Source organism: Diorhabda carinulata, chromosome 2 (genome assembly GCF_026250575.1).
Source record: "Diorhabda carinulata isolate Delta chromosome 2, icDioCari1.1, whole genome shotgun sequence".
NCBI lineage: Eukaryota > Metazoa > Arthropoda > Insecta > Coleoptera > Chrysomelidae > Diorhabda > Diorhabda carinulata.
The window spans coordinates 22,101,632-22,127,727 of NC_079461.1; the positions used below are offsets into that span (position 1 = coordinate 22,101,632).

The 26,096-nt window shown below is 29.9% G+C and overlaps 1 protein-coding gene across 13 annotated transcripts in view; it reads left to right on the forward strand.

The window, feature by feature from the left end:
* LOC130904129 (FH1/FH2 domain-containing protein 3) overlaps positions 1-26,096 on the forward strand; it is a 67,770-nt gene that overhangs the window by 24,504 nt on the left and 17,170 nt on the right. For 5 of the 13 annotated variants that reach the window (XM_057816706.1, XM_057816705.1, XM_057816704.1 and 2 more), the window contains exons 5-6: positions 1,003-1,030; positions 16,223-16,332. In XM_057816706.1, the coding sequence (XP_057672689.1) occupies positions 1,003-1,030; positions 16,223-16,332 (138 nt within the window). Of the gene's footprint in view, positions 1-1,002; positions 1,031-2,044; positions 2,334-6,272; positions 6,519-16,222; positions 16,333-18,258; positions 18,399-26,096 lie in introns of those variants that run through there. The other 8 variants (XM_057816713.1, XM_057816715.1, XM_057816714.1 and 5 more) reach the window with 5 other exon arrangements.

The following is a 26,096-nucleotide window of genomic DNA, read 5'->3' on the forward strand; positions in this document are numbered from 1 at the left end:
TTTATTCATTACTTATTAAATACTGATATTTATTCATTATTCATTAGATTCTGACATTTATTCATCGTTTTATTCATGATTTATTCGAATTTTTCAAATTTATTCCTCGTTTTATGTGTCATTTATTGAATTTTTCAATATGTTCAATGTTTTATTCATTACTTATTAAATGCTGATATTTATTCATTATTCATTAGATTCTGACATTTATTCATCGTTTTATTCATGATTTATTCGAATTTTTCAAATTTATTCCTCGTTTTATGTGTCATTTATTGAATTTTTCAAGATGTTCAATGTTTTATTCATTACTTATTAAATACTGATATTTATTCATTATTCATTACATTCTGACATTTATTCATCGTTTTATTCACGATTTATTCGGATTTCTTAAATTTAATCGTCGTTTTATTTGTCATTTATTCAATTTTTTAATATATTCATTGTTCTATTCATTACTTGCTGATATTTATTGACTGTTTTAATCATTATTTATTCGATTCTGATAGTTATGCATCGTTTCATTCAAGATTTATTTGAATTTTTTAAATTTATTCATCGTTTTATGTGTCATTTAGCGAATTTTTCAATATGTTCAATGTTTTGTTCATTACTTATTAAATACTGATATTTATTCATTATTCATTAGATTCTGACATTTATTCATCGTTTTATTCATGATTTTTTCGGATTTTATAATTTATTCATTTATTCAAGTGTTATTTATTGTAATTTCCATGATTCTTCCATGATTTACGTATGTTCTATATATTTATTCATTCATTTTTCATTAGATTTCCTGTTTATTCCTTCACTTTTTGATTATTATTCAACTAATTCTTCATTGGATCATATCATCTAACGATTTATTTAGTTCGATCGGTTGTGGTTTCAAATACTTGATTTACTTTTCAGTTTTCCCAATTTCTCTTCCTTATTTTATCAACTTGTTCAAAATCATGTTCAAAATAGCATTCTAACGATTTTTTTCCATTTCAGAGAATATGAACAATCCCAACAAGTTAAGGTAAGTTTTGTTTTACATCTTATAAATCGAATAAACAAATTTCGTAACTTCAGAACCTCACTGTATTATTAGTAAACAAAAATGTTTTCTGTCAAAAATCTTTAGCTACAATGAAATGATGTGATATACCATTAACAGTTTTTATTTATTGAATCAATTTATGTTCAAAGTCAAGGACGATTACGACATTTAAAAAAACTTCAAATCCTCTTTAATAGTATTAAGAGGATATTACGTAAACGTATTAAAAAATTAACAGGATTCAACTACTGTTAATCAACTTAAATTGAAAATACGACAGGCTTCTACTGGAGAATTGTCGTTTTCGCAATGGAAAGTAATTTTTGAAAGTTATTTATTTATATATAAAAGAAAGTTGTTTTTGGTAATTTTATCCCAACTATTTTTACTTCAAAACTCTACCTGTATTATCATTAAGAGGCTTTACACACGATGTTGCTAGTACAGCTTGTTGAATTTAGACCAGACGTTGAACCAAAGAGAGTACATAATTATGACAAAAAATAATCAACATCTTTTATTTGACTAACCATATTTTCCATAAACGAATTAATTATATTAGGATACTTCACGAAAGGATCCTTTAGGTCGCACTATACATCACTTTATACAAGATGTTGCCTGTTTAGATCCCTTGAATTCGGACCTAACCTAACTGAACACACTGTTTACACTACACTACACCAATACTCACAATTACACTGTCTGACGCGTGTTTCGTTAGCCAAGTCTCTGAAGACGTAAACTTGGTTATCAACGGTTCCGAAAATTTGTATATTTCATATAGAAATTGTTGGAACTAGATTTCATTATCTTTATTGACAATAATTAAAATTAAACTCAATACATCACACATTATATCGTTTAATTATGAAACAAAAATTATCATCCAACTTTGTTGGAAAAGTTTTGACATAATTTATACATACGTAGGCGCTTTTCAACGACCTACCTAATTTTTTCCCGACAGTCCAGTGTGTATCTGCGCTGCTCGCTGAAATTGCCGGTGTGTATACAAACCGCCAACCAACCTTACCAAACCGTACCAAAGAAACAGTCTCGTCGTGGTTGTCTTGTAAATAGGACGTTGGACCCTAAATTAAAAAAAAAACCAACAGGTAGTCGGGTACATTTTTTTCTCTCTAATCGACAAAAAAAACAGTGATACCAGTGAATTTTTTTTAATATTCTCATCCTTTTAGTGTTGATTGTGTTTTGTTTATTTAAAAAATAATCTTAAAGAATTATCGATGTTTGGATTTTGGATAGCAACGAATTTGAGGTTATGTATTCACTGATCAATTAATAGTTTTGAAATAAAGTTTTAAAGAAAAATGGATCACATAAAATAAAAAATTGAACTTTAACTACATTGTAAATAAATGAAACTATACAATGAAATAAAACAACCACAATTTCGATGAGATACACCATCTTAGTTTGATTACAATAATAATTTGATGTCCCTTTTTTTATTTTCTGATTCCGTTCATATTTATGGGACTGTATTACACAGATCATTGATATTATATAAAGAAATTAATGTGACATCGGCCATTCCACTTCAGCAATCAGCTGATTTGAAATTTAAAATTTAACGAATTCAGTAACCTGTTTGGTTAGGAGCTACGCCGAACAAAGAATACACCTACCGATATTATACACCTTTCAACTTGTTTTGTAAGCTGAGAATAAAATTGGCTTTGTATCGTTATCATAAAGTGAAATTTTCTTACAACATTTTCTATACCAGGATAACTCAAAATATTACGTTATGATATTTAGGCAATTTCAAGAAATTATTTACAATAATAAATTCAAATTGATAATAGTTTGCCACAAAGATTAATATATTATACTATTCTTATACAAATATTAATTATTAAATTTTCTCAGTATAGTCGAAATATTCATTTTCAAAAAGTAATAAATTAATTGAATTTCATAGAGGCTTTATTTTATTATCAGATATATGGCAACATCGCGTAAATTAGCTGGTCGGGTTGCTGCCATATTTGGAAATAATTAATTTTTATGATGGGAAAAGTAAAAGTTTATTTACTATTACTCAATGTCATAACATTAAACTTTAAAATGGTTTTACAAAATGTAATCAATATCATCGATATTACTTATTATCTTGAAACAAAATATTGAGTAATTTTATTTTTAAAAGATAACGTCATCGAATCAAACTGAAATACATCATTACAAATATCCTTTGAAAAATTAGTGACATTTTTATTTAATTCAATAAAAGAACATGTCCTAATATCAATAGAATTAACATTTTATTAATATTTTAATAATAAATCACGCTTTTATACACATTTACTCGATAATAACAATTTAAAAGTTTGTGAATACGAGGATTGTTCGAAAAGTTTCCAATCCGAACATAGACAAAATGATGGGTTTCTAACGGCTACTGTATGGACAACTGTCCATGTTTCACAATGACTAAAATTAATAAATTAATTTTTTTAACCTGGTATTGTTTACTCTGTATTGACTAAACCTAAAAATTTAGTTTCTAAAAAAAGTAATTTTCATTAAACGAGTGGGTTGTAGCAATATTTTGGAGAAAATTAGACGGAAACTATAATTAGAAAGAGTTGGATATATGTACTGGCCTAATTATCTTATTTTTATGTTTGGTTGACGTCTTTACAGACAACCCTCGTACTATTAAGTACTTGGCGAAGAAACAAAAAGTTTAACTGACAAAAAACCGGCTTAGTTTCTTGGAAATGTTTATATTTCAACTATTCTGAGGTAAATGACTTATGTTAATGTTTTTTTAATGTAAATTAAATAACTTCATGTGAATATTATGTTTTCAATTATTTATTTTGAAACGTGCAAAATGTTTGATTCATAAGAAATGGCAGATAGGTATTTACCAAGGAATATCCTTATTATATAAAAACCGGATTCAATATTGTTATTTATTGTTAAAGAATGCTATGAATTTTTTTCTATAACTTATGTCTCAAATACATATCAGTACCAGAAAAGGTGTTCGTAAAATTATTCTAGAACGGAAGTGACTTGAATTTACTTCTTCTCTTTCGTTACCTTTATTATTTTTTGTGACAGTCATCATTCAGTTGTCATAATATTAGAAACTAAATAAATTGTTTGAATCAATAAAAATAAAACAGCTGTTAGTATATTAACGACATAAATCCTAATGCAAATCGCTTCTGTATATTTTAACTTTCATTAAAATCAGTTACAACAAAAAGTTTCTCGTTTATCCCATAGCTATAAAAATCTAAACGTTAACAAAATAAAAAAGAAGAAACATTCTGTTCACGATATTGCTCTAGAAAGAGAAAGTAGATCATTTATTTGAAATATGCTAATAAACTCTTTACGTACAAGGTAATCAGATTTAACATAATTTATACTACGACTAGCACAGGCACGGAACGCAAATATTTTCTAAATAAATGTTGTAAAAATTATTGAAAGAAAAGAAACTCACTAAAGAAGATAGAATGACAACGATTTCTCTATCTTCTGAGGTTCAAGCTCGGTTCTGTGCAATCTCAAGCATGCGCAGTATAGATAAAGTATCTCGAACGAGATATATATGAAGAAACTAGTCAAAGTTGAAGGTTATACTATAAAAAATCTATAAATCTGATACTTTAGCTTTCCAGAAATATAAGAAAAATCATTTGTTTATAAATACGTTCTTGACATTAATTTTAAGACGTTTCTAATTATCATTTAATGTTTATTATCGAAGAAACATTATTCTTATTATGAATCTTCATAAACAGTTTATGAATTAGAAATGCAGATGAAGTAAGTATAAAAAAACAGTTTGAAGGTTCTTTTAACACTATGTATATACGGGGTGTCAATTTGAAATGCTTTTCAAAATTTAATATCGATCCATTTACGAGGATTTTAGCTTTAACAACATGATTAATATTTCCAAATGAGTTTTTTTTATTTGTTTTAAACTTCGTAAAATAATAATTATGGTAATTTTTCGGGATTCCATTGTGTTAATTAAAAATCGTTTAGGTCTATCAATCATAATGTCAAATTAAGTTATTAAATTACCTTTCGTAATATACAGGATGTTAGTGAAACACTGTTTTACATCAACATTTTCATCATCATCATCGTCTAGGCCTGATTTTTTTCTCATTATCAGGGTTGCTACTTGAATTTCGAGATGCATAAATAAAAATTTCATAATTAGATACGGTTTTATTGTTTTTTTTTATATACTTTTGTTTGCATTTGAAGCAACTCGGATTGAGGTACCTCCAAAATAATCTAATCTTCGTCGAAAGTCAGAAAATTTTTCAAATTTCACTCGTATGACAACACGTTGTGACTACGTTTTTCAGTTAAGGGCTTATTAGTTTTTGGAATCAATCAATAAAGCTGTTTAAAAGTTATTTCAAAAAAACCACATTTGAATTGATATTTTTGGGGATTTCTTAAAATCTACTGATCCAAATCGGTTCAAATTTTACTCAAAATCTGAGTTTGGTCAAGCCCTTTCGAATGGTTTACAACCGCGTTGGAATCGGTCGAGCTACTCAAAAGTTCAAGGTCACATACAACCAACTCGAATAACGTGATGAAGCCAATAACTTCCCGATTTTTAAAAATTTTCAATTCTCTTAGCGGAAAATTTTCGGTTTTCTTTCTGGCGGTGGTTTTTTGAGGTTAAGAGCTGATAAATTTTTGAAATCGTTCAGTAGAGCCGTTTAAAAATTATTTCAAAAGGACCACATTTAAAAATCGATTTTGTTGCTTATTCTTTAGGCTCATTTGAACTTTGTTCAATGTAGCATTTTCTCTATATTTTTTGATAGAGCTTCTAATTTCAACTTTTTCAACCAATTTTTTGACCCGTAATTGTTTTTATACATTTAGGTAATAACGCAAGATTCATTTTTCTTAAAATCTGTTTTATCCAAAATCCAAAATGAAAAACGACTTCTTTGGATTCATTTCCAAAAATAGTGATTGTTACAAACACAAATAAATAAAATAAATATTGGAATAAATTTTTTAGATACTAAATACCAATATTTTACGATGATGGGTTAATAAATACTCGACTTTTTGAACATAAACTTCTGCTTTTGAAAATTTAACGGAATCCCCTAACATTTTGTTACTTCCTAATAAAAAAATTTCAAAAAGTCTCTTATTTATTAACCTTCCCTCGTATATTATTAAACAGAAAATTTTGACTATGAATTGAAAAGAAAAAAAAAACTTTTTTATCGTGTGGACATTTTTGTGATGTGCTTTTTGCCGCATTATGGCTCTGACATGTCGAGTTCAATATTTGAACGACATCGACCCATTTTCTTATACTACCAATTTTCCGGATCCGGCGAGACCGCCCCTTCATACATTCAGTCTTACGTTGCCGCTCATCAATCAATTAGCGGCCATACATCGATTGCTCAAATCACCTCACAGGGTAAGTTAAACTTTTAACAAATTTTTTTTCGTAACATATTTTTGGTAGACACTGTATAAATTCAACGATATTGACATATGGTATGTCACTTATAATAACTGCAGTGGTATACACGTTTTTCGAAAAAAAAAAATTAAATAAAGATATATCCGAAACAAAAATATAAATATCTATAATTTACAAACTTTTTCACGAATGTGCATAAAATTTAATGTTTTCTAAATATAACGTATGTAGGTTTTTGGGCACATTTATCTCGTAAATTGTATGATGAAGGATTCCAGCTAGACGAACAAGTCACTGAGTGGAAAACAAAAAGTTTACTTCCACCACTATTTTTGAAATCAAAATCAATTTTATAACACATTATACTTCACATTTTGATTTCAATGTGACGTCACTTTGTACTAGGGAGATGGCGCGTGCCTGTTTCGTGAATATCGGTATAACACTCTTTATCTCTCTCTACTCTATGCTGATTGGATAAATTTTCTAGTGGTAGGGAATTCATAACCGAATTCTATTTACATATACGCTCTGTATATCTCTCTCTCTTTATATTAATTCTAAGGTAGACATGCGTAGAATACGTAAAAGAGTAGGTACTGAATTAATTATAAGCACGAAACAATGTATGATAATTTAAACAACTCTAATATAAGATACGTGAGTTGTCTGTAGATAAGTTTATCGATATTTTAGACCAAAATAAATCGATTCAATAGTAAATCATCGCTCTCAATGAACACATGACTATAAATTATATTTTTAAGTCACCATGTGGGTGCAAACGAAAAACGAACCCAAAAAATGATAAAAGTTTGAAAATAAATAGCAAATTAAACTCCTAAAAAAAATTTTAACTCAAAAAATGTTAGCGAAAAACTTGAAATGGAATATCGATTATGGATTATTGTAAACTAGAAAAATAATACTTTAAAGCGGGTACTACACGATGCGGACAACGTTTACTCCCAATATTCACCTTTCAACGTACGGTTGAACTTTGGACGAATTCTGTAACCTTATTTAAAGAAATGCAAACTTGGTAAAGAAGTTATCATGCAACAGCGTGTGTGGTTGTACCGACTTTCCATAGCCAACGTTAGAAGCAAAACATTCGTCGAATGACATGCGTACTAAGACCACACGATGAGTCCAATCATACCAGCGTCCAACGTTGGAAGCCGGTCTTTCTGGACTTGTTTCTCATGTTTCTGATGTTTCTGGTCTTGTTTTTAATGTTTCTGGCTTGTTTCCGATGTTTCTGACCTTGTTTCCGTTCTTTCTGGCCGTGTTTCTGATGTTTCTGGGCTTGTTTTTGTTGTTTATGATGTTTCAGGCCTTGTTTTTGATGGCTTTGGCCTTGTTTCTGATGCTTCTGGCCTTGTTTTTGATGGCTTTGGCCTTGTTTCTGATGTTTCTAGCCTCGTTTTTGATGGTTTTGGCCTTGTTCCCGGTGTTTCTGATGTTTCTGGCCTTGTTTCTGATGTTTTTGGACTTGTTTTTGATGTTTCTGGCTTTATTTATGATGTTTTTGATGGTTTTGGCCTTATTTCTGTTTCTATATATATACTTGTATTTTTTTCTGTTTTGCCTGACAGAGTTTTAAAGATTTTGAACGTATGAATTCATGAAAACTATAATTACCTTCATACGGAAACTTGATACTAAATTTCGGTAGCGGATACGAAAATTTAGAAGTTTTATTTTCGGTATTATAAAAATAATTTAGTTCAAAAATAGGGAAAACGGTCTACATGTTATAAATGTATCCATATTTTATGTAAACGTTGTCATTTACATAAATACCGCTTGTCTGACCTATAAAACTAAAAGTACACTCAGTTACCTGTTCAAGAACGAGATTTATTTCAGTAGGATGCCATTATTAAGATCTTGTGAATTAACCGATCCGGTTTTTGACCTAATCAATGTTCTAGTCACGATAATTTTTAATACTAGAAAGGAAGTACAAGTAGAACAATCGATTGTACTAACTTCATTCATAAAGTATGCGTACAGTTTTTGTGTGGGAACAAACGACGCTGAAATTTGCGTTGACAAAGATGGCGACCTCTCTTAGTCGGAGTATAGTTATAAAGAATATGTCAATGTCAATAAACTACAAACCTTATTATTTCAACAAATCTGTCAAATACAATTGTTGACATTTGGGGAACGTTCACAAACGCTTTTACACCCTTTAGCGTGTTCGGAACAAGCAAGATGTGAAGGTAAACACGGCGGACATCGACGTTCAAGTTGTGTTAGCTGTTTGTCTCGACATATATCTAAATAAAATATAAATAAAAAGAAAGGGAACGGAACGTAAACATACGCTAACATCTGTATTTGTTGCAAGTACATTCATCTTGACTTGCCAAGCATTTAAACGTTTCATACGAGATTCGACGCCATTAAAAAAATTGACATGCGCGGATTTTGTAGTACAGCTGTCAACGTCAACAACTTACGCACTTGGAACACGAAGTAGAAGTCAATCACGAAACAGATATCGAAGATGGAGCTAGATATATTATGAAAAAGAAGAAGAAGAAGACGAGCTAATACCTAGGAAATGATAATTTAAAATTTGTTGTTGCTAACAAAAGCCGTAACTGAAATTAAAACGATAAAAACCAATGAGGACGATGAGGACGTGAACCTAGAAGTAGAATGAAAAATCAGGATATTAGAAAAGAACTAGGAATTCAGGATGTGGTTCGAGGAAGTGAACCTAAGAGATGAATTCAGGATGTGAGGTGAGAACGAAAACGAGGTTGTGGAAATAATGTCAAAAGAAAACATTTGGGCAAAAAACAGGCGGAGCTCATTGGACAGACCAATTGAAAGAAGCTGGAGGTTAAGAGAAGGTTGAATGTTGAATGAATGAAGTTTTCTAATGTTTCTGATCTCGTTTTTGATGTTCCTAGCCTCATTTCTGATGTTTCTGGTCTTGTTTTTGATGTTCCTAGCCCCGTTTCCGATGTTTCTGGCCTCGTATTTGATATTCTGCCCCCTTTTTTGATATTCTGGCCTCGTTTTTAATCTTCCTAGTCTTGTTTCTCATGGTGTGGCCTCATTTTTTATGTCTCTGGCCTCGTTTCTGATATTTCTGGTCTCGTTTTTGATATTCCTATCCTCGTTTCTGATGTTTCTGGTCTCGTTTCTAATGTTTCTGATCTCGTTTTTGATGTTCCTAGCCTCGTTTCCGATGTTTCTGGCCTCGTTTCTGATATTACTTGCCTTATTTTGATATTTCTGGCCTCGTTTTTGATGTTCTGGTCTCGTTTTTATCTTCCTAGTCTTGTTTCTCATGGTCTGGCCTCGTTTTTGATGTTACTAGCCTTGTTTCTGATGTTTCTGGCCTTGTTTCTGATATTACTTGCCTTATTTGGATGTTTCTGGCCTCGTTTTTTATAGTTTTTTATAGTCTTGTGTCTCGTGGTCTGGCCTCGTTTCTGAATTCAGGATGTGGTGAGGTGGGTTAAAGACCGAAAACAGGCGGAGCTCATTGAATAGACCAATTTATAAAGAATCTGGACATGATCCTACTGAAAGAAAAATTAAAAAAAAATTCGATTATGTTCAATTTGAAATTACAATAATAGATAATAGAAAGTTGGTTGTTTTCATGTTTTATATAAAAAAATTCTGTAGGTATAATTATTATTTCATTGGAAAGTTATTTAAGGGAAAGTTATTTTCAAAAAAATATGTATGATCTTTATCTAAAATGCATTAAGACCTTCTAAAAATAAAAAAATTCAATCCGGTTTTTGTTGTTAAGATATTTAACAATAACATGGTAATATATTGATGTTAATACCATATAATTAATGCGGTAAACGATTTCAAATTTTTATCAAAAAAAAAATATAATTCAAAGAGGACAATTTCTCTTTAAGAAAATATGGCAATACGAAATCGACATCTGTTCATAATGTTATTGATAAAAATCGATTTTAAAAGCAAGAACAAAAAAATTTTACGTGCTAGAATATATAAAATAATTTACCAATGAAATTACTAATAAAAGCAAAAAAAAACAGTCAATATTCGGTGTGAAAATAAACTGAGGTTCGCCGTCTCTGAAGACGATAATTTACTTATCGAAACAGTATAATTGTGAGTGTTGGTGTAGTGGTAGATTATTCATGATGCCTATCAATTTAGATTTTAATTTTTTCCAATGAAATGTATTAAGAATACGTCTGAACCTAATTTTATATAGGAACCAAATTGCAATTATTAACGAGAACGAACAGGTGCATCAAGAAAACATATTTTTTCACGGACTGTCGAATGTATGTTTATAAATAGAATTTGGTGACTTCAAAAAGTAAAAGGGTCGATGTCCGGTATAATAGACCAGTCAAATTATTACAAAAATAAAAATAAAAAACTACACGTAGACGGAATATTTTATTACAATAAGTTAAATAATCGAAAAAGAACAAGAAATATAAAAAAATCGTCAGAAAAGTAGTAAATTCAAGAATTAGGAATATTGGTCAGTTATAAAAGGTAACAAATCAAACACTAATACACTATATTACAGAGTTCCCAACTCCAAAAAATTTATCTCCATAAAACTCTAATCAAAAACACCTTAAATCATTTTCTTCAAATTTGATTTTTCTTCCAGTGTCTATACTACGAGGTCTGGCTATTAAATAACGAGACTGGTTACGTAAAGTTGACCAGAACCGAAAATACTTTTTCGTTTTATTGTCTGTACTATACGATCGGATCCATAGGTGCACCTATCTAAACTAAATTTGAAAATAGCACATGACTAATTTTAATTATAAATTTCCAAGCTTTGACGCAACCGTTTTGTCAATATTTCTATAAAAATATCACAAAATAAACAATAAGATTTAACGTAAAATATTATACACTGAAAAAAAAAGTAATGTGATAAAAAAACGATGAAACTATATAATAATTCGAATAATACCTTTATCAACAAAAATAAATACTTGAGAAACCGAATTGAACGTCTTCAAGAAAACTTTTCGGGAATCGTAATCGGGATATTCATTGGTGAAAACCAAGAATTTATTTATAACCAATTGTAACCTAAAAACCGATCGTTAGTTTATAATCTATGTCCGCCATTTTTCGCGTAGGACAGACACGTATTAACCAGATTTTGAAAGTAGATTTATGTAAAAATAGATGTAATAGTATATTTTGTGGCCAGATTTAGCGATCTATATATTTGTAATCTGAACAAAACTTTTTTCTATAAAGATATTTTCTATTCAGTTTACTTAAAATAGATATCTTAGTAACTTATACATAAAAAAACCATAGATTTATTTGTCCCTTATTTTAAAATTATATTTATTTGCTTTACGCACAAAATGGTCGAGACGTTAAAATCACGTGACTTTGAATAACCTATAGTTCAACGTAGCTTGGTTTTCACAGGTACGAGACCAGTAGCATTGTTTACTAAAAGCACTCAAATGAAATTACTTATTTTTGTTATCTTTTAAATCACAAAGAAATATTTTTTTATATTATCTGATGAACTTCATTTTCATTGTTTGTGAATTCCACAAAAAACTACAATAATTTCGATATACCTACATATTCTAGTAAAGATGAACATAACCACACTTTATTTGTACTTATATAAAACAGTTGAATAATCGATTTAATAAAATCAAACGACTTTTAATAGTTTATTGTCCTTTAAAATAATTATAAGTATAATGGTTATATAATGAAAATTTAATATTTTATAGAAGGTTATTGCTCTCAGCTTCCAAAATATCTAATTGTCTTTACGTTCTAACGTCGTTTCGTTCGTAATATTATGGGAAGAGAGGTAAAGGAAGTGAAACGTGAGTTTAATATCAAATATTGATACACAAATATTTTTGTCACGGTTTACTCCAGTTGTATTACGAAATATACAGTCGGACGATGTTCAACAAACTATTCTTCACACTAAGGGGTCTCAAACAAAGAATATTATACTGTTACTGTAGAGATGGGATGGAATTTGTGAACAGTTATTTTCACTGTTCGAAAATGTAGTATATAATAAATATTTTCTGTATCATCATTGTTTTAAAACTAATTTTAAACGCTATGAATATATTAAAATAGATATTTTTATCACGGTATAATATTTATTTACTTTTTTGTGAAGAAAATACGAAGCAAAAAGACACGCTTTACTTTTTATATTATGTTTTAACCCACGACATCGAAATAATACGGGTCGTCGAGCAGACAACAATGAATACATAATATCTCGAATCTATTAAAATTTTTACGGCGATTTAAACAAAACCATCAACATAATATCGTGGAGAATACTTTTTTTGTTGTTGTCCGAAGGGTTTCCCTGAGTCCTACCTTTCTATAATTATTTCTCCAATACCAACGCGTGGGAACGTCATGCTGAGTGAATCCACTAAAGAAAAAATGAATAAATGCAAATGAAGAAAATAATTATTTCATTTCCGTTGAACAGGAATTTAGTTTCTTAGTTAAAAATTACAGTCTATATTGATAAAATTTAAAAAATAGTAGCAAAAGAACGTGTTGACATTTTTTAATACTCTGACGTTACTTTTCTGCTAGCGCCATCTTTATCTCAACTAACCTGCATAAGCATTCTAGTTAGATGCGCTGTTGCCAGACTAATTAGTATAATGTGTGAGATTTGAACAAACCGTATTCTCATAATAAAATCAATTGTTTATATTATAGAGGTACTGTGGGATTTGAAATGGTATCTATTCTCAATTTATGTATACACTATGTCCCGGATGTGATAGATTAAACTACATTTGATTAGGTTAAATAATAATTTTTATCATAATTTTTCTTTAAAATAACTATTTGAAAAATGTTTCACTGAATGATCGATTTTTTTCCGTACGCCTATGTACTGGACCGATGTGAATAAGTCGAAGTCAACGGTCTCCTGAAGGACATTGAGGTTAGGTGAAAGTGGTAAGCCGCATTAACTCTTTAAAGAGTACATTCAATATCAAACTATATTGTAATATTTCAAAGAAATTTAAACGCTTTATTAACTCGAATCGAATCAGAACGATGATCACGTGCAAAGAGGTGTCGCACAAAAATATTTTTAATAAGAATCTCATTTTAATTTTTTCTATTCGACTTTTTTTACCATTAACACCTTTTGAAATTGGATCTTGTTGGACCACGGTTGTTACAGGTGTGAAAAAAAATGAACTCGACCCGTTTATAAATTGGACATTATCGAAATTTCATTTGTACGCCACTGATTTTCTAGTGGATAAATAATTTAATATTAAATAGGAAGAGACCTAAAATCAAGACTATTTAGAAACATAAACGTATCAAAAGGTCTAAGAAATTTAAATAATTTAATATACCCGACACTGGTGAATCTCGTACCCACCCCGAAGGTATTTAATTCGAAGCATAAAAGTAGTTAATGGAGAATTTTCTTTAGTAAATATTTCACTCTCAACTATAAATTCACCATTTGATTTTATTTGTTATTGCTCAGTACTCTCCTTCGAAATATTCCACCAAAAATAAAAAACTGATTCTTATTCGTAGTACTTATTACAACGATAATAATTCCTAATAATAATTTTAATGTTTATAAAGCTTTAATCTTCATTTTTTTGCCCTGGGTGTCACTACAAAGATATTTTTGAACTACTTATATATGTATATATAATTGTTTTAACAATTTCCTTTTGGTGGAATTAATCTGTCAGTCTCTTTACTGTTTACTGTTCCCTATCTTAGTTTAAGACCAATTAACGCTTCAGGGGTTTATATAATTGTACTCTCAGTGGTTGTAAGAGATAAGAAGAATTCAAGATACATTGTTTTGCCTTTTTGTTTAGATTTTTTTTCTTCATAGTCTTATCTCTGAGAACCACAAACAACTATGTTGATAGGATGGAAACTATTTTATTCAAATCAAGTTTTATATATACGAATATAGACTCTAAGAATATCGTATTTAGGAGCTATTTTGTGTTATAATATGAAATTATGGCAATAGGTCGCCAGCTAGATTCAAATAGTCACAATTTAATCGAATTGATCTACAGATTTTTTGCTAAAGACTTTTCTAAAGTCATATAGTCAAAAACTCACATTACCAAAATATCTTTATATATTTTCATTACATTTATTACCAGTATATCCTATTCCTTTTGGTTTTTCGAATGAATTATGGCAACAGTACGCAAAAATTACTCTAGGGTGACACAGTCACAAATTCACAATACTGAAATATTTTTCAATATTTTCATATTATAATTATTAGAATTATTTAACGTTAAATTAATATTAACAATAAGAATGTTCATGTCAAGTTAGAGAACGTTTTTATTTTCGTTTTAGAATGTATATTTAGTACAATCTATTTTCAAACAGTCACAAACTTACAGAAATGAATTACCTTGAAATACATTTGTTAGGATTGAAACTCATTCTCTCTGGATACAATAAAAATGTTTATCTCCTATTTATGATCCGAAATTGTGTCAATCAAATTATGTTTTCAACAAACTAGAAGTGAATCAATCAAATGACACATTCTCATACACAATAACTCTTTAATCGATTAAATTCTTAGAACATAAATCAAATATCTATTTATGGTAGCAGTAAATCAGTGGTTTATAACAATCATGTAAGATTTGACATGTAATTGTTTTTACATCACAAAGTAATAAACAATCAAATGTAAGCGCCCTATTTCGAATCCGAATTTAAATGATGTTACGAGGGTCATCCGCTAAGAACTACAGTTATTAGATTAATATTTGTTTGAACTTGTAAATCATTTTTACAATCATCGTATTTTTTAAAATATTTTCACTAATATTCAGATTAGTTCTTAACTAGATTTTTGATACGTTATTTTCTAGACTCATATTTCACAGTTTTCTCGCGGAGAAGTTTTTATGGTAATAATTACAAATAAATATTGTCAAGCCCACGTCATGCGGCGAGAAGTAGTCGACAACGGCCAACATTACCATAATATGTTACGTGACGTCGTAAATATTACAGAATTACGACATCCATTAATATTTCGAACGGTTTCGTTGAATTATACCGAATCTAAAGATGCTATGCAAATTTAGTTAGGTTAGGTTGGATTGTCACTATTGAGATTGAATAATGATTGCTATTTGCGTTGAATAATTTGAATAATTGACAGTAATATGAAATAGGTATTTATTTTATTTCCGTTTAATTGCTGGTATCATTACTATAGTCCATAGTGCCGTTATCGAAATATAAATATCCTATTTAGGATCATAATTATAAACGTCAAAGGTGAAAAAGTTTTAGTTCTATGACCCAGAACTATTACGTCATAAATATCAAACACCATCGACAAATTATTTTATTGACAGAACCACACTTTTCCTTTATAACATATAATTATTAACGTATTTTTCTAAAAGTATTAATTAATTATAAATATTTGTCGGTTATCTGTTTATAAATACATAAAAGGCATATCCACGTCTGACGTTTGAAAAGAAGAATTTTAAATACAACATGAATCAATGTAAATGGAAAAAGAGTATAAAAAGTGTATCCCTCTTTATAATTTATGTATGTGCGCTCATGTACGAAATAACTATAAATACAAAATTTATTGAACTATTCATGAAAAATAATAAGGATTTATTCTGTTACAGTTGGATGATGCGGCACTTCAGTTGTACAAAGATGGCGATTATGGATCTTATCTTGACCTCGAGGCCTCTATCAGCGAACAACAAGAAGAATTTGAGGGTTTTCAATCAAAGTAAGTCGACTATATATTCAAAAAAATAGATAAATAATATCAATTGAGGATATCTAATTTGTTAATAGTTTCCAGTACGTTTATTTATTCCGATTAAACCTGAGAAATGGGGTCACGAAAGGTTAAATTAGGTTTCTTCCTGTGTTGTATTTTTCAGTTGTCTGTCCGGATACTGTTACATTGATGAGTTTCTGGTTTCAAAACCGGCTACAACATACATATAAATCATCGTACATAAAAATATGTGGAACTAAAAAATTATACGTTCTCAACTGCATACTACATACTACATATGCATGTATTATCAAAATCTATTTATTTACATCAATAAAGTTGAACCGTAGGCAACTAATAATGCGTTCAACCGTATTGGTGGTTGCATACTAATCGGTAATAGTATATCTTATAAAATCTATTTATTAACAATTTTATAGTACAAGTTGATGGGTTTTATAATAGAAAGCAAATCTTTTACGAGTTTAACATGAGATAAATTAGCTTGTGAGTAAATTTAAACTGTTGTAGAATATAATTTGAGTAATCGGGTTGAATCATTTCAAATAAGCACAGTTTATTTGCCAAATGATATAACCTTGGAATGATTCTTGGCAATTTGACAAAATTTATTGTTTTGAATATACAGGGGTTTTTGCAAAATTTTGTAATTTGATATCGATGATGTTTCAAAACAATTTTTTATGAAAAATTTTTAAGAAAAGTGGAAAAATGATTTAAATTAGTCACAGTACGAGGGCCGTTTGATGTTACTTTACAATGACAGAGTTAATAGTCAATTTTTTATTTTTAATATATAGGGGTCTACAAAATTTTGTAATTTGATATCGATTATGTTACAATACATTATGAAATGAAAAATTTTTAACTAAAAGTGGAAAAATGATTTGAATTAGTCATAGTTCGAGAGCCGTTTACCATAGAAAAGTTAATTGTCATTTTTTTGTTATGAATATACAGGGATAAGTGATTTTACTGGTCAAATCCAAAGAAATAAAAAAATGGGCAATAATAATTTGATTTCGTTGATATTTAGCATTTTGTCTTTGTTAATTTCTGTATATAGGATTTTATATTATATCTCCAGGGCGATAAAAGTGACCTCGACAAACAGGTGGAAATTATTTTTAGTAAATTTTTTGATAATTTACCCAATTAAGGGATATGTTATATACGATAATCGAATTATTTAACAAATTCTGCACATTTTTCATTTTAGAATTTTTGATCTACCATTTGAAATAAGAGGTGGGGGAGAGTGGGAATCTTGTTACGAAAAAAATGCTTGTAAGTCCGGTTCTGCTCAGTCGATTTTTATAAACTCGATGTTGAAAATCTTTTATCCACTAATAAAAAATATAGAAATACTAAGCAATTTAATTAGTATCGTGAGTGCTATAAGGCGTTGTTTCAACAAATTTCCCACTCATCCCCATCTCTTATTTAAAGATATTGACTAAGCAATGTAAAATGAAAAATATGCAGAATTCGATTATTGTACATAAAGTGCCACTTAATTGGATAAATTTTGAAAAATTTTGCTTTTAAATTTTATATTTTCGAAAACTTTATCTAGTGGGTGGACCGCGAATGCTGAAATTAATTTCCATGTGTTTCTCGAAGCAATTTTTGTTATTATTTTTTCCCTTAAGCTGTAATATAATCCGTTTCAAAGATACGGCGTCCAGCGAGAGAAATATACGTGGGAAATCAAAAAAATTAACCAGACAAAAGTTACGAAACGTTAGGAAACAAGAAATGGCGGCAGATTAGACAGCAACGATGGATTGTTAAACTTTTATTAAAAATTATTATCGTAAAACACCTGCTACAAGTATTTGGCTCAGCTTTTATTATAATGTAAAATTGGCATCGACGGAAAACTTATTTTTGAATTTCGAGAACAGATATATTTTCAGTTTTTGATTTTAGTTCGAACGAAACAAACGACTCGATCATATTAATTCTGATATGTGAATTTTTTACCAAAAAAAAAACAAAAACGTTTGAAAAATGGGATACCTCACGTACGACGTTTTTGACCCCTCCAGGTACCTATATTTACATTGTTAATTAAGTAAATGATAATTCTAAATATGTAAATATGTTTATTTTCAATTTTTTTTCATACATATATTTTCAAAAATCAATATGTTGATCTTCTAGTTTATTGAGATGATTCAAATACGGAATTATTTTTCTTGACATTAAAAATGATAAATACCAGATTTATTATTAATTAAATAACTTTATACACGTAATATGCATTAATCCTTTGTATAATTTAAGAATCAATTAACGTCCTTGTTATAAAAATAATCAATTGTTTATAAACGTTGTCCCAAAGTAACCATTCAAAAACATCGAATTCAAAGGGGACACATTTTATAAAAATACTTTTAAACGCCATTTAAAAATTTATATTGCAAGGAAAGTTGAATGATACCTCTTTCGAAAGTTATTTGTATAAATAGTCCTGACATCGTCAGGAAAGATTAAACGAGCTGAGGATCCAGTTAGTCGTGAAATGTCAATAAAGTGTTTTCGTTAAATGGCTGCCAAACAAATACTAAACAACATGGCGTCTTCAAATTTGAAACTGTATAGACAGTAGTAGGTTTCAAGAAACTACCGCCATCTCTAAGTCAGGCCAGGATCATTCTCGTAAATGTGATTATAAAAAAATAATTTATTTCAATAATTTAAACAACATTAATCGTATTTCAGTCGGGTTAATCTATCTTTTCCGATCCACTCAGTATATTCATTGTTTATAAAAATTAATTCCTATATTGAGAGAAATATTAAAAATCGTACAGTATTTCGAAGAAACCAAAAAATATAAAAAGAAATCTACAAAATATATTTTTATGGATGATACTGAAACTAGAAATTTGTATACATGCTGTATATATAGTTATAATTTAAAAAAAAACGAAACGTAAATAAGAATTTTAACTAGAGAACAATAAAAACATCCTTGACCTCTAAAAAATGAAAATGTTTATCTTGTGGTATTGTCCGAATTGTCATTATTTAACATGTGAATCAGGTTATGAGAAAAATTCAAGGCGGTGAATGTTAGAACTGAGAAATATCTTGAATTAGATAGTTTACCACAAGAAACAGACAAAAATTAAACATTTTTTCTTTTTTATTCTCAACTTTAAAACCGCATATAGCAGAACAGCAATTAGTAGTAATTTTTCGAAATGTATTTACGAGAAAAAGTTTTATTTTCAAATATCACGTTCACCTTAATTTCAGTTTATTAATGGATGTCTCTAATTAAACGTGTGTCGCCGGTACACAAAAAGTACGCATACGATGTTTGTAGACAAACCAGAGTAGCATTATTGACACTTTGATTGCGATTTAAATATGACACAAACTATTTAAGTCCGTTATAGCTGCGATATAATGGAACGTTTTATATAACCAGTCTCGTTATTTATTAGCCGCACCTCGTATACGAAAATTATTATTTACAATTTAAAAAATGCGAAGGAAGGTGTGCTGCTCCGGTTCACAACGTTTTATCGTTTTCTCAGCCTCTGTCTGTTGTCTGCAACATAACCAAACTCACCGTAAATGTGGGTTCGCTAAATGTGTCACTATGCATGCATCTCAGCAAACCGTGGTCAGTGATACAGCGTTGCCGCGTACATAGATTTATCATTGAAATATATGAAATGTGTATAGTACTCTTTATTTTAAAATGATAGACGATTACAAAATGAAACGTCATTAAAGAGATTGTAAAAAATAAATTATAAAAATCTTATTATAACAAAATTTGTTATTAGTTTTTGGTATATAATAATTGATGAAATCCAAAAAATCTTTTAAATTGAAGTAAATGTTTAAAAATGGTTGTCAACCCTTTTCTTTTTTTCGACATATTAAAATCAAAATTACAAAATATGAAAAAAATATAACAACCATAAATTCCTTAATATGTTTCCGAAATCTCGACCAGTTATTCTGAAACTTGTTGCAATGATAGTTGATTAAAAATCTCCACAGGTTTGAAACCTCAAAAACTCCCCAATCCCTCCAAAATCACCCCTGAATTGTCCGAAGTTACCCTAGGGATAAGTGAATTGGTTTTGGAAAATAATTAATTGTGAAACTAGACACTATGATAGTTCAAATCAAGCTGATTGAAAGTCTCAATCGATACGAAATTCCATAACCCCCTAAAACTAATATAACCCTCCTAAAACTACCCCTAAATTGTTCGAAGTTACCATGGGAGTAAATAAATTGGTTTTGGACGATAATTAATTGTGAAACTAGACACAATGATAGTGCAAATCAAGCTGATTGAAAGTTTCAATCGACACGAAATTCCATAACCCCCTAAAACTAATATAACCCTCCTAAAACTGCCCCTAAATTGTTCGAAGTTACCATGGGAGTAAATAAATTGGTTTTGGACGATAATTGTGAAACTAGACACAATGATAGTGCAAATCAAGCTGATTGAAAGTTTCAATAGACACGAAATTCCATAACCCCCTAAAACTAACACAACCCTACTAAAACTACCCCTAAATTGTTCGAAGTTACCATGGGAGTAAATAAATTGGTTTTGGACGATAATTAATTGTGAAACTTGACACAATGATAGTGCAAATCAAGCTGATTGAAAGTTTCAATCGACACGAAATTCCATAACCCACTAAAACTAACATAACCCTCCTAAAACTACCCCTGAATTGTTCGAAGTTACCATGGGAGTAAATAAATTGATTTTGGACGATAATTGTGAAACTAGTCACAATTATAGTTCAAAGCAAGCTGATTGAAAATCTAAATGGACATGTAACCTCAAATCACATCCCCCCAACCCCGTCAAAACTATCTTTAAGATTTTTGAATAGTTTTCTTTGAATTATCACTGTGCCAAGTTTGAAAATAAATAGCCGACACTTCTCCTCTTAAGATGCTCTCGGACCCTTCGAGGGTAGTTTTGGGTGGAGACAAACTATCATTGGGGGGGATTGGGGTTTCGAACCCATTCGAAACTACTTGCGCCTAGTTTCAGAATCCCAATTTCTATAAAGATCGAGTGGGGTCTTTTTGATTTTTGGTCTAAATTTTATCGTAAATATAAAAATATTACGTTTTCGATTTTTTATAATCAAATAATAAATATGAAACATGTGGCAACACCGGCTTGAAATCTAATTTCCATTCACGAACCGATCAGATTGTCGGTACTGGATCTCAAGCAGAGTGTACCCCATTCACTTGATCCGCAGTCTCAGCTGTTTGACTTACAGTGAGCTTCGTTTTTTTTTTTATTTTCATCTAATTAAATAGTGTCTGTTTGATTTTAAGTTATTTGACGCTATGTGAGTGGATACAATCGCGGGTGGATTTCTAATAGTGGTCGTTCGTAAAAGGGGATGGTGGTTAACAACTGGTTTGTTCCAATAATATTTTTAGGGTTGAGGTGAAGGGTTATATTTGAGCCTAATTTTATATAAAAAAAACAGATACATAATATAGTTATTTGAACCGAATTCGTCATTTTCTTACTGTGTACTATTTCTAATATATTTCCGAGCTTTCTAATACTTATCTATTTATCATCGAGGAATTAATTTGTTAAGAAATGCGGTGTTTTAAATGTTATTTCTTTTAAAAAAATTATTGAATTCATAACATCTAAAAATCAATATTCAAATCGACGTTCGATATCGAAAATGTTTTTAAATTTGTTTAAATAGAAACTATTGAATATTTTTTGATATTTAGGATGAAGTAATTTTTAAACTTTTGATTTATACGTTCCATTCAAAAATTGACATGACAATGATGAATTATTTTTACTTTTTTATTGTGTCGTTTTTGACGTTTTGGGCGTGCGCCAACCACCATAAAATTTCAACTATGATCGTGGTTGTCATGAAGATTAGACAACTCGTTACGGAAGATTACGCAGCTCGGGATTTTGTTTGTAAAATGAAGAATATTTGCCAAATTTTGGTAATATCTGTTTTTCAAATTGAAAATCATCAATTACCAGCAATAGTAATAGAAAGCGGCTTGATAGGGGGTGAATAATGAAGAACGGAGCAACTAATTTATTATTTTAATTTGACAAAGGGTGGTGGCATTGTTGGGGGTAGAATTTTAACCAATTGCAAGTGTGTAATACGTAGTCGGACTACCTTTTCGTTTACCTGAAATATTCCTGACCCGAGTTGGCGCATTCTCATCTCAAATAACTAAAATGTTTCTTCTCAATAAAATAATTAGATAATTTTGAAAATATACCAGAGACATGTGTTACAACTACCAAATAAATTCGTTGCATAACTTCAAATCGACATAATGTATTAATAACATTTTTTTTAATCCTTTTGAATATTTATAACGTGATTTAACAAGTGAAACCCGCAGCAAATTCTGTTTTCGACACTTAGATAACTGTATCAAGGAAGATAAATGAAAACCAAAAAAAATAAGGTTACCAGAATCCTATTAGGGCTTCTAATATTGATCTAAATCTGCTTCTAACTGCCGAATGTGAACTTCTACAACTACAGAACCAGATAAGAAGAACTGAGAAGATGATTCTCTTAGATTTCTAAACCAAAAATAGTGGTTGAAAGACCGCTGGGTTCTACTTTGGGGCGAGATAGGGAAGTTTGAACGAGGTCGTACGACCTGCGAAGACCAGTGGTCGACCAAATGAGGTGAAGACTCCAGAAATTTTGAAAAAATTAGGTAAATCGCATATTAACTGAAAATTTGGACGCTGCGAGCTATATGGGTGTCGCGTTTGCTTATAATCGAACGGAAACAGCATCGTGAAGTGTTATGAAACGTGGATTCAGCAATTCACACCTGAAACAAAAAAAAAACAATCAAAACAATAGTCTGAAAAGGGAAAATCGGCTTCAAATAAGACAAAGACCGTTTCATTTACAGGTAGAGTCATGGCGTCAGTTTGAGCGAAGAAATTAAACAAATCGGCTAAGAAGAAAATGTTGTTTTATGAAGACAATACACCAGCTTACACATTCATTATTGCAATGGACAAAATTAATTACATAAAGTTTGAATTGATACCTCGTACACCTTATTGGCTAGATTTAACCCCCTCGGATTATTTGATCATTTATGAAGAGGTATTCCGAAGAGCTTATTATAAAAATGGTATCTCTGAGAAAAAAATATAATTTTTTCTGATGCGACAATCAACAATTTTCGAATCACCCAGGAGAGCTGATATCACCTCCAGAGGGTCAAAACTGTATCAAGAAGATGTCGACGAATAACTACGTCAAATTTATGTGGACTCTAGAAGATTTTGATTAAAATTAAAAGGTTTAGAAAAGTTACAAGTTAACAAAATCTTCTCTAACAAGCCATTTACGGTACAGGGAGACTTTCAATTAGAAAGAAATCAACCTCAAGACGAAAATTATCACTCAAAATGTTTAATGATCAAGATGCGAAGATTAAGATGAAACTCCACTGCACGTATTGTTCGACTGTTCTCTTTTTTGGGGTGTTTGAGTGCACATCCTATAGGAGAACGCATCGAAATTAAGGAGAAATTTATATATGTAGTGTTTTATGTTTGTCTTATGAATTTTCATTTGAAAATTACTGAGCGTCTGGTTCATTGGGAATCGAATTTTAAATCGATGTAACTGTTGATTTCACGCAAATATTTGTTTTGTTATTAATATGTATTCTTACATAAAAATATTTAACAATAAATCAACACTTTCACGGCTAATTGATTGGAATATTCCAACGATCTAACGCGCGTTAGTTAAAATATTCATAGGCGCCAGAAAATAAATTTCTAAATATCTTGGAATGCGGATTTTTTACGTAATTGACATTTTATAAATACCTTTAGAACGATATATTCCGAGAATAACTACCCTAAACTGATCTAATTAATTGGAAGATTTTGTGAAGGGTTTTGCCTCGTCTATAAGTTTGAGCGGCAAACAATTTTTGATCCAACTCAAGTTGGATCAAAACAACTATTGTGTTTATGTTCTTTCAAGCCTGGTGCGGCTCTAGCTGCAACAGATTTCCATCTTCTATTTCATCCTTTCCCAAATGTAACTCACATCCAGATAATGTGTCCTGTATATAACAGAATCTGCATATTGCATCCTCTACGAATCCTACGGGGTACTGGTATACACTAAGATATTAAGACGTTTAGATACACTGTTAATTAATTTAATTTAATATAATCAGTATTCAAGTATTAATTTATGTTTTCCCTGTATATTTACTTGAGATTCTATCATGTATCAAGAATAAACAAATCAAAAATTGGGATATAAATAAAACGAAATCATGCAAATCGAAATTAATTCTTATTTTTGCTGAATTATTTTGAAACTTTATCCACTTATAATTCAAAAACGAAGGCTGCTGATACAAATCATCAAAAATTTAGCCTCTTTGCAATAGTGATTTGTCTTTGTAAACTTCGTACGTGAATCGAAATAGAATATTAGCTATCAAAATTGTCATTATTTGCTAAATAATCAATTTTTAATATTTGAAATTATCGATCCAATGAATTTGATTTGTTTGTAGTTGCAGGTTAAGAAAGGCCCTGATTGGGTTGAGATTTTTTATCAATTACAGCTTAGATGAGTCCTTCCAGTTGTCTTTTTGTCTCATTTACTAGATAATCCACGAAAATATTATATTATTTTAATTAGTAAAATTAGGAAAATCTAATAATTTTGTGTTTATTTAAATAATTTTTATAATAGAAATTTACAAAAATGCCAAAATATGGGTTGGGTAACATGATTGCATTTATGATTTCTTCTTCTTTTGCCCGTTCATCCTCATCGTTTTCATCAAGTAAAATACAGGACCGTATTTAGAAAAACATCTTCTGAAATTTTGAATATTGTAAAAAAATTCTATCGGATCATTGCTTATAAGTATGTATCAATTTTTTGTTAGTTTATTTCTTTCAACTCATTCTGTTTTTTCTAATTTTTTGTAAACTTATTATTATAAAAAAGTGCCACAAGCAAATAAACTTTTAATTTACTTTTATGTGATCTAAATCATATATTAAACTTTATATTTATCCTCAATAACCCACTTAATTATTATTTCTTATATATTTGCGAAAAAATTTTGGTCTAAATACGTCCCTGTGCCCTAACAGACCGGCTGCGGTCACTAGGTTACCTATGCCTTCGAGCTCTTCTTTTTCTTCTTTCTTCCATCAGATACGCATACAATTCGATACAGTGTATATGCATGGACGTCAAACAGGTGTTCTTCTTCTAGGCCAGCCCGAAATATTTGATACATTCGAAAAGAAACTACATTCTGTATTAATTCAAGATCTATGAAATACATGATACTTAACATACGTTTAAAATATTTTTCTTGACTGGCCTATTTTAGAGGTCCAAATTTTTCTTTTATCATTATTACTAATGAGGTTCCATCCCCAAACATTTGCACCTTTGATAGATCTTCATCTTCTCTAATAAAAACTTATTTAAGAAACTTCACAGGCCAGAAAAAACTGAACAGTTTAGTACGAATTGATTACCAATTTAGATGAATTTCAATCGACGATCATCCAGTGGATTTTCTCCAACATTTCTAAAGTTATCACCTCATTTGGTCGACTACTACGAATCTGGTCCTCGCAGGTCCTACCTCCTCGTTTATACCCAATAGTTTATAAAGAAGAAGCATCTAGTTCAGCTTTTATAATAGTT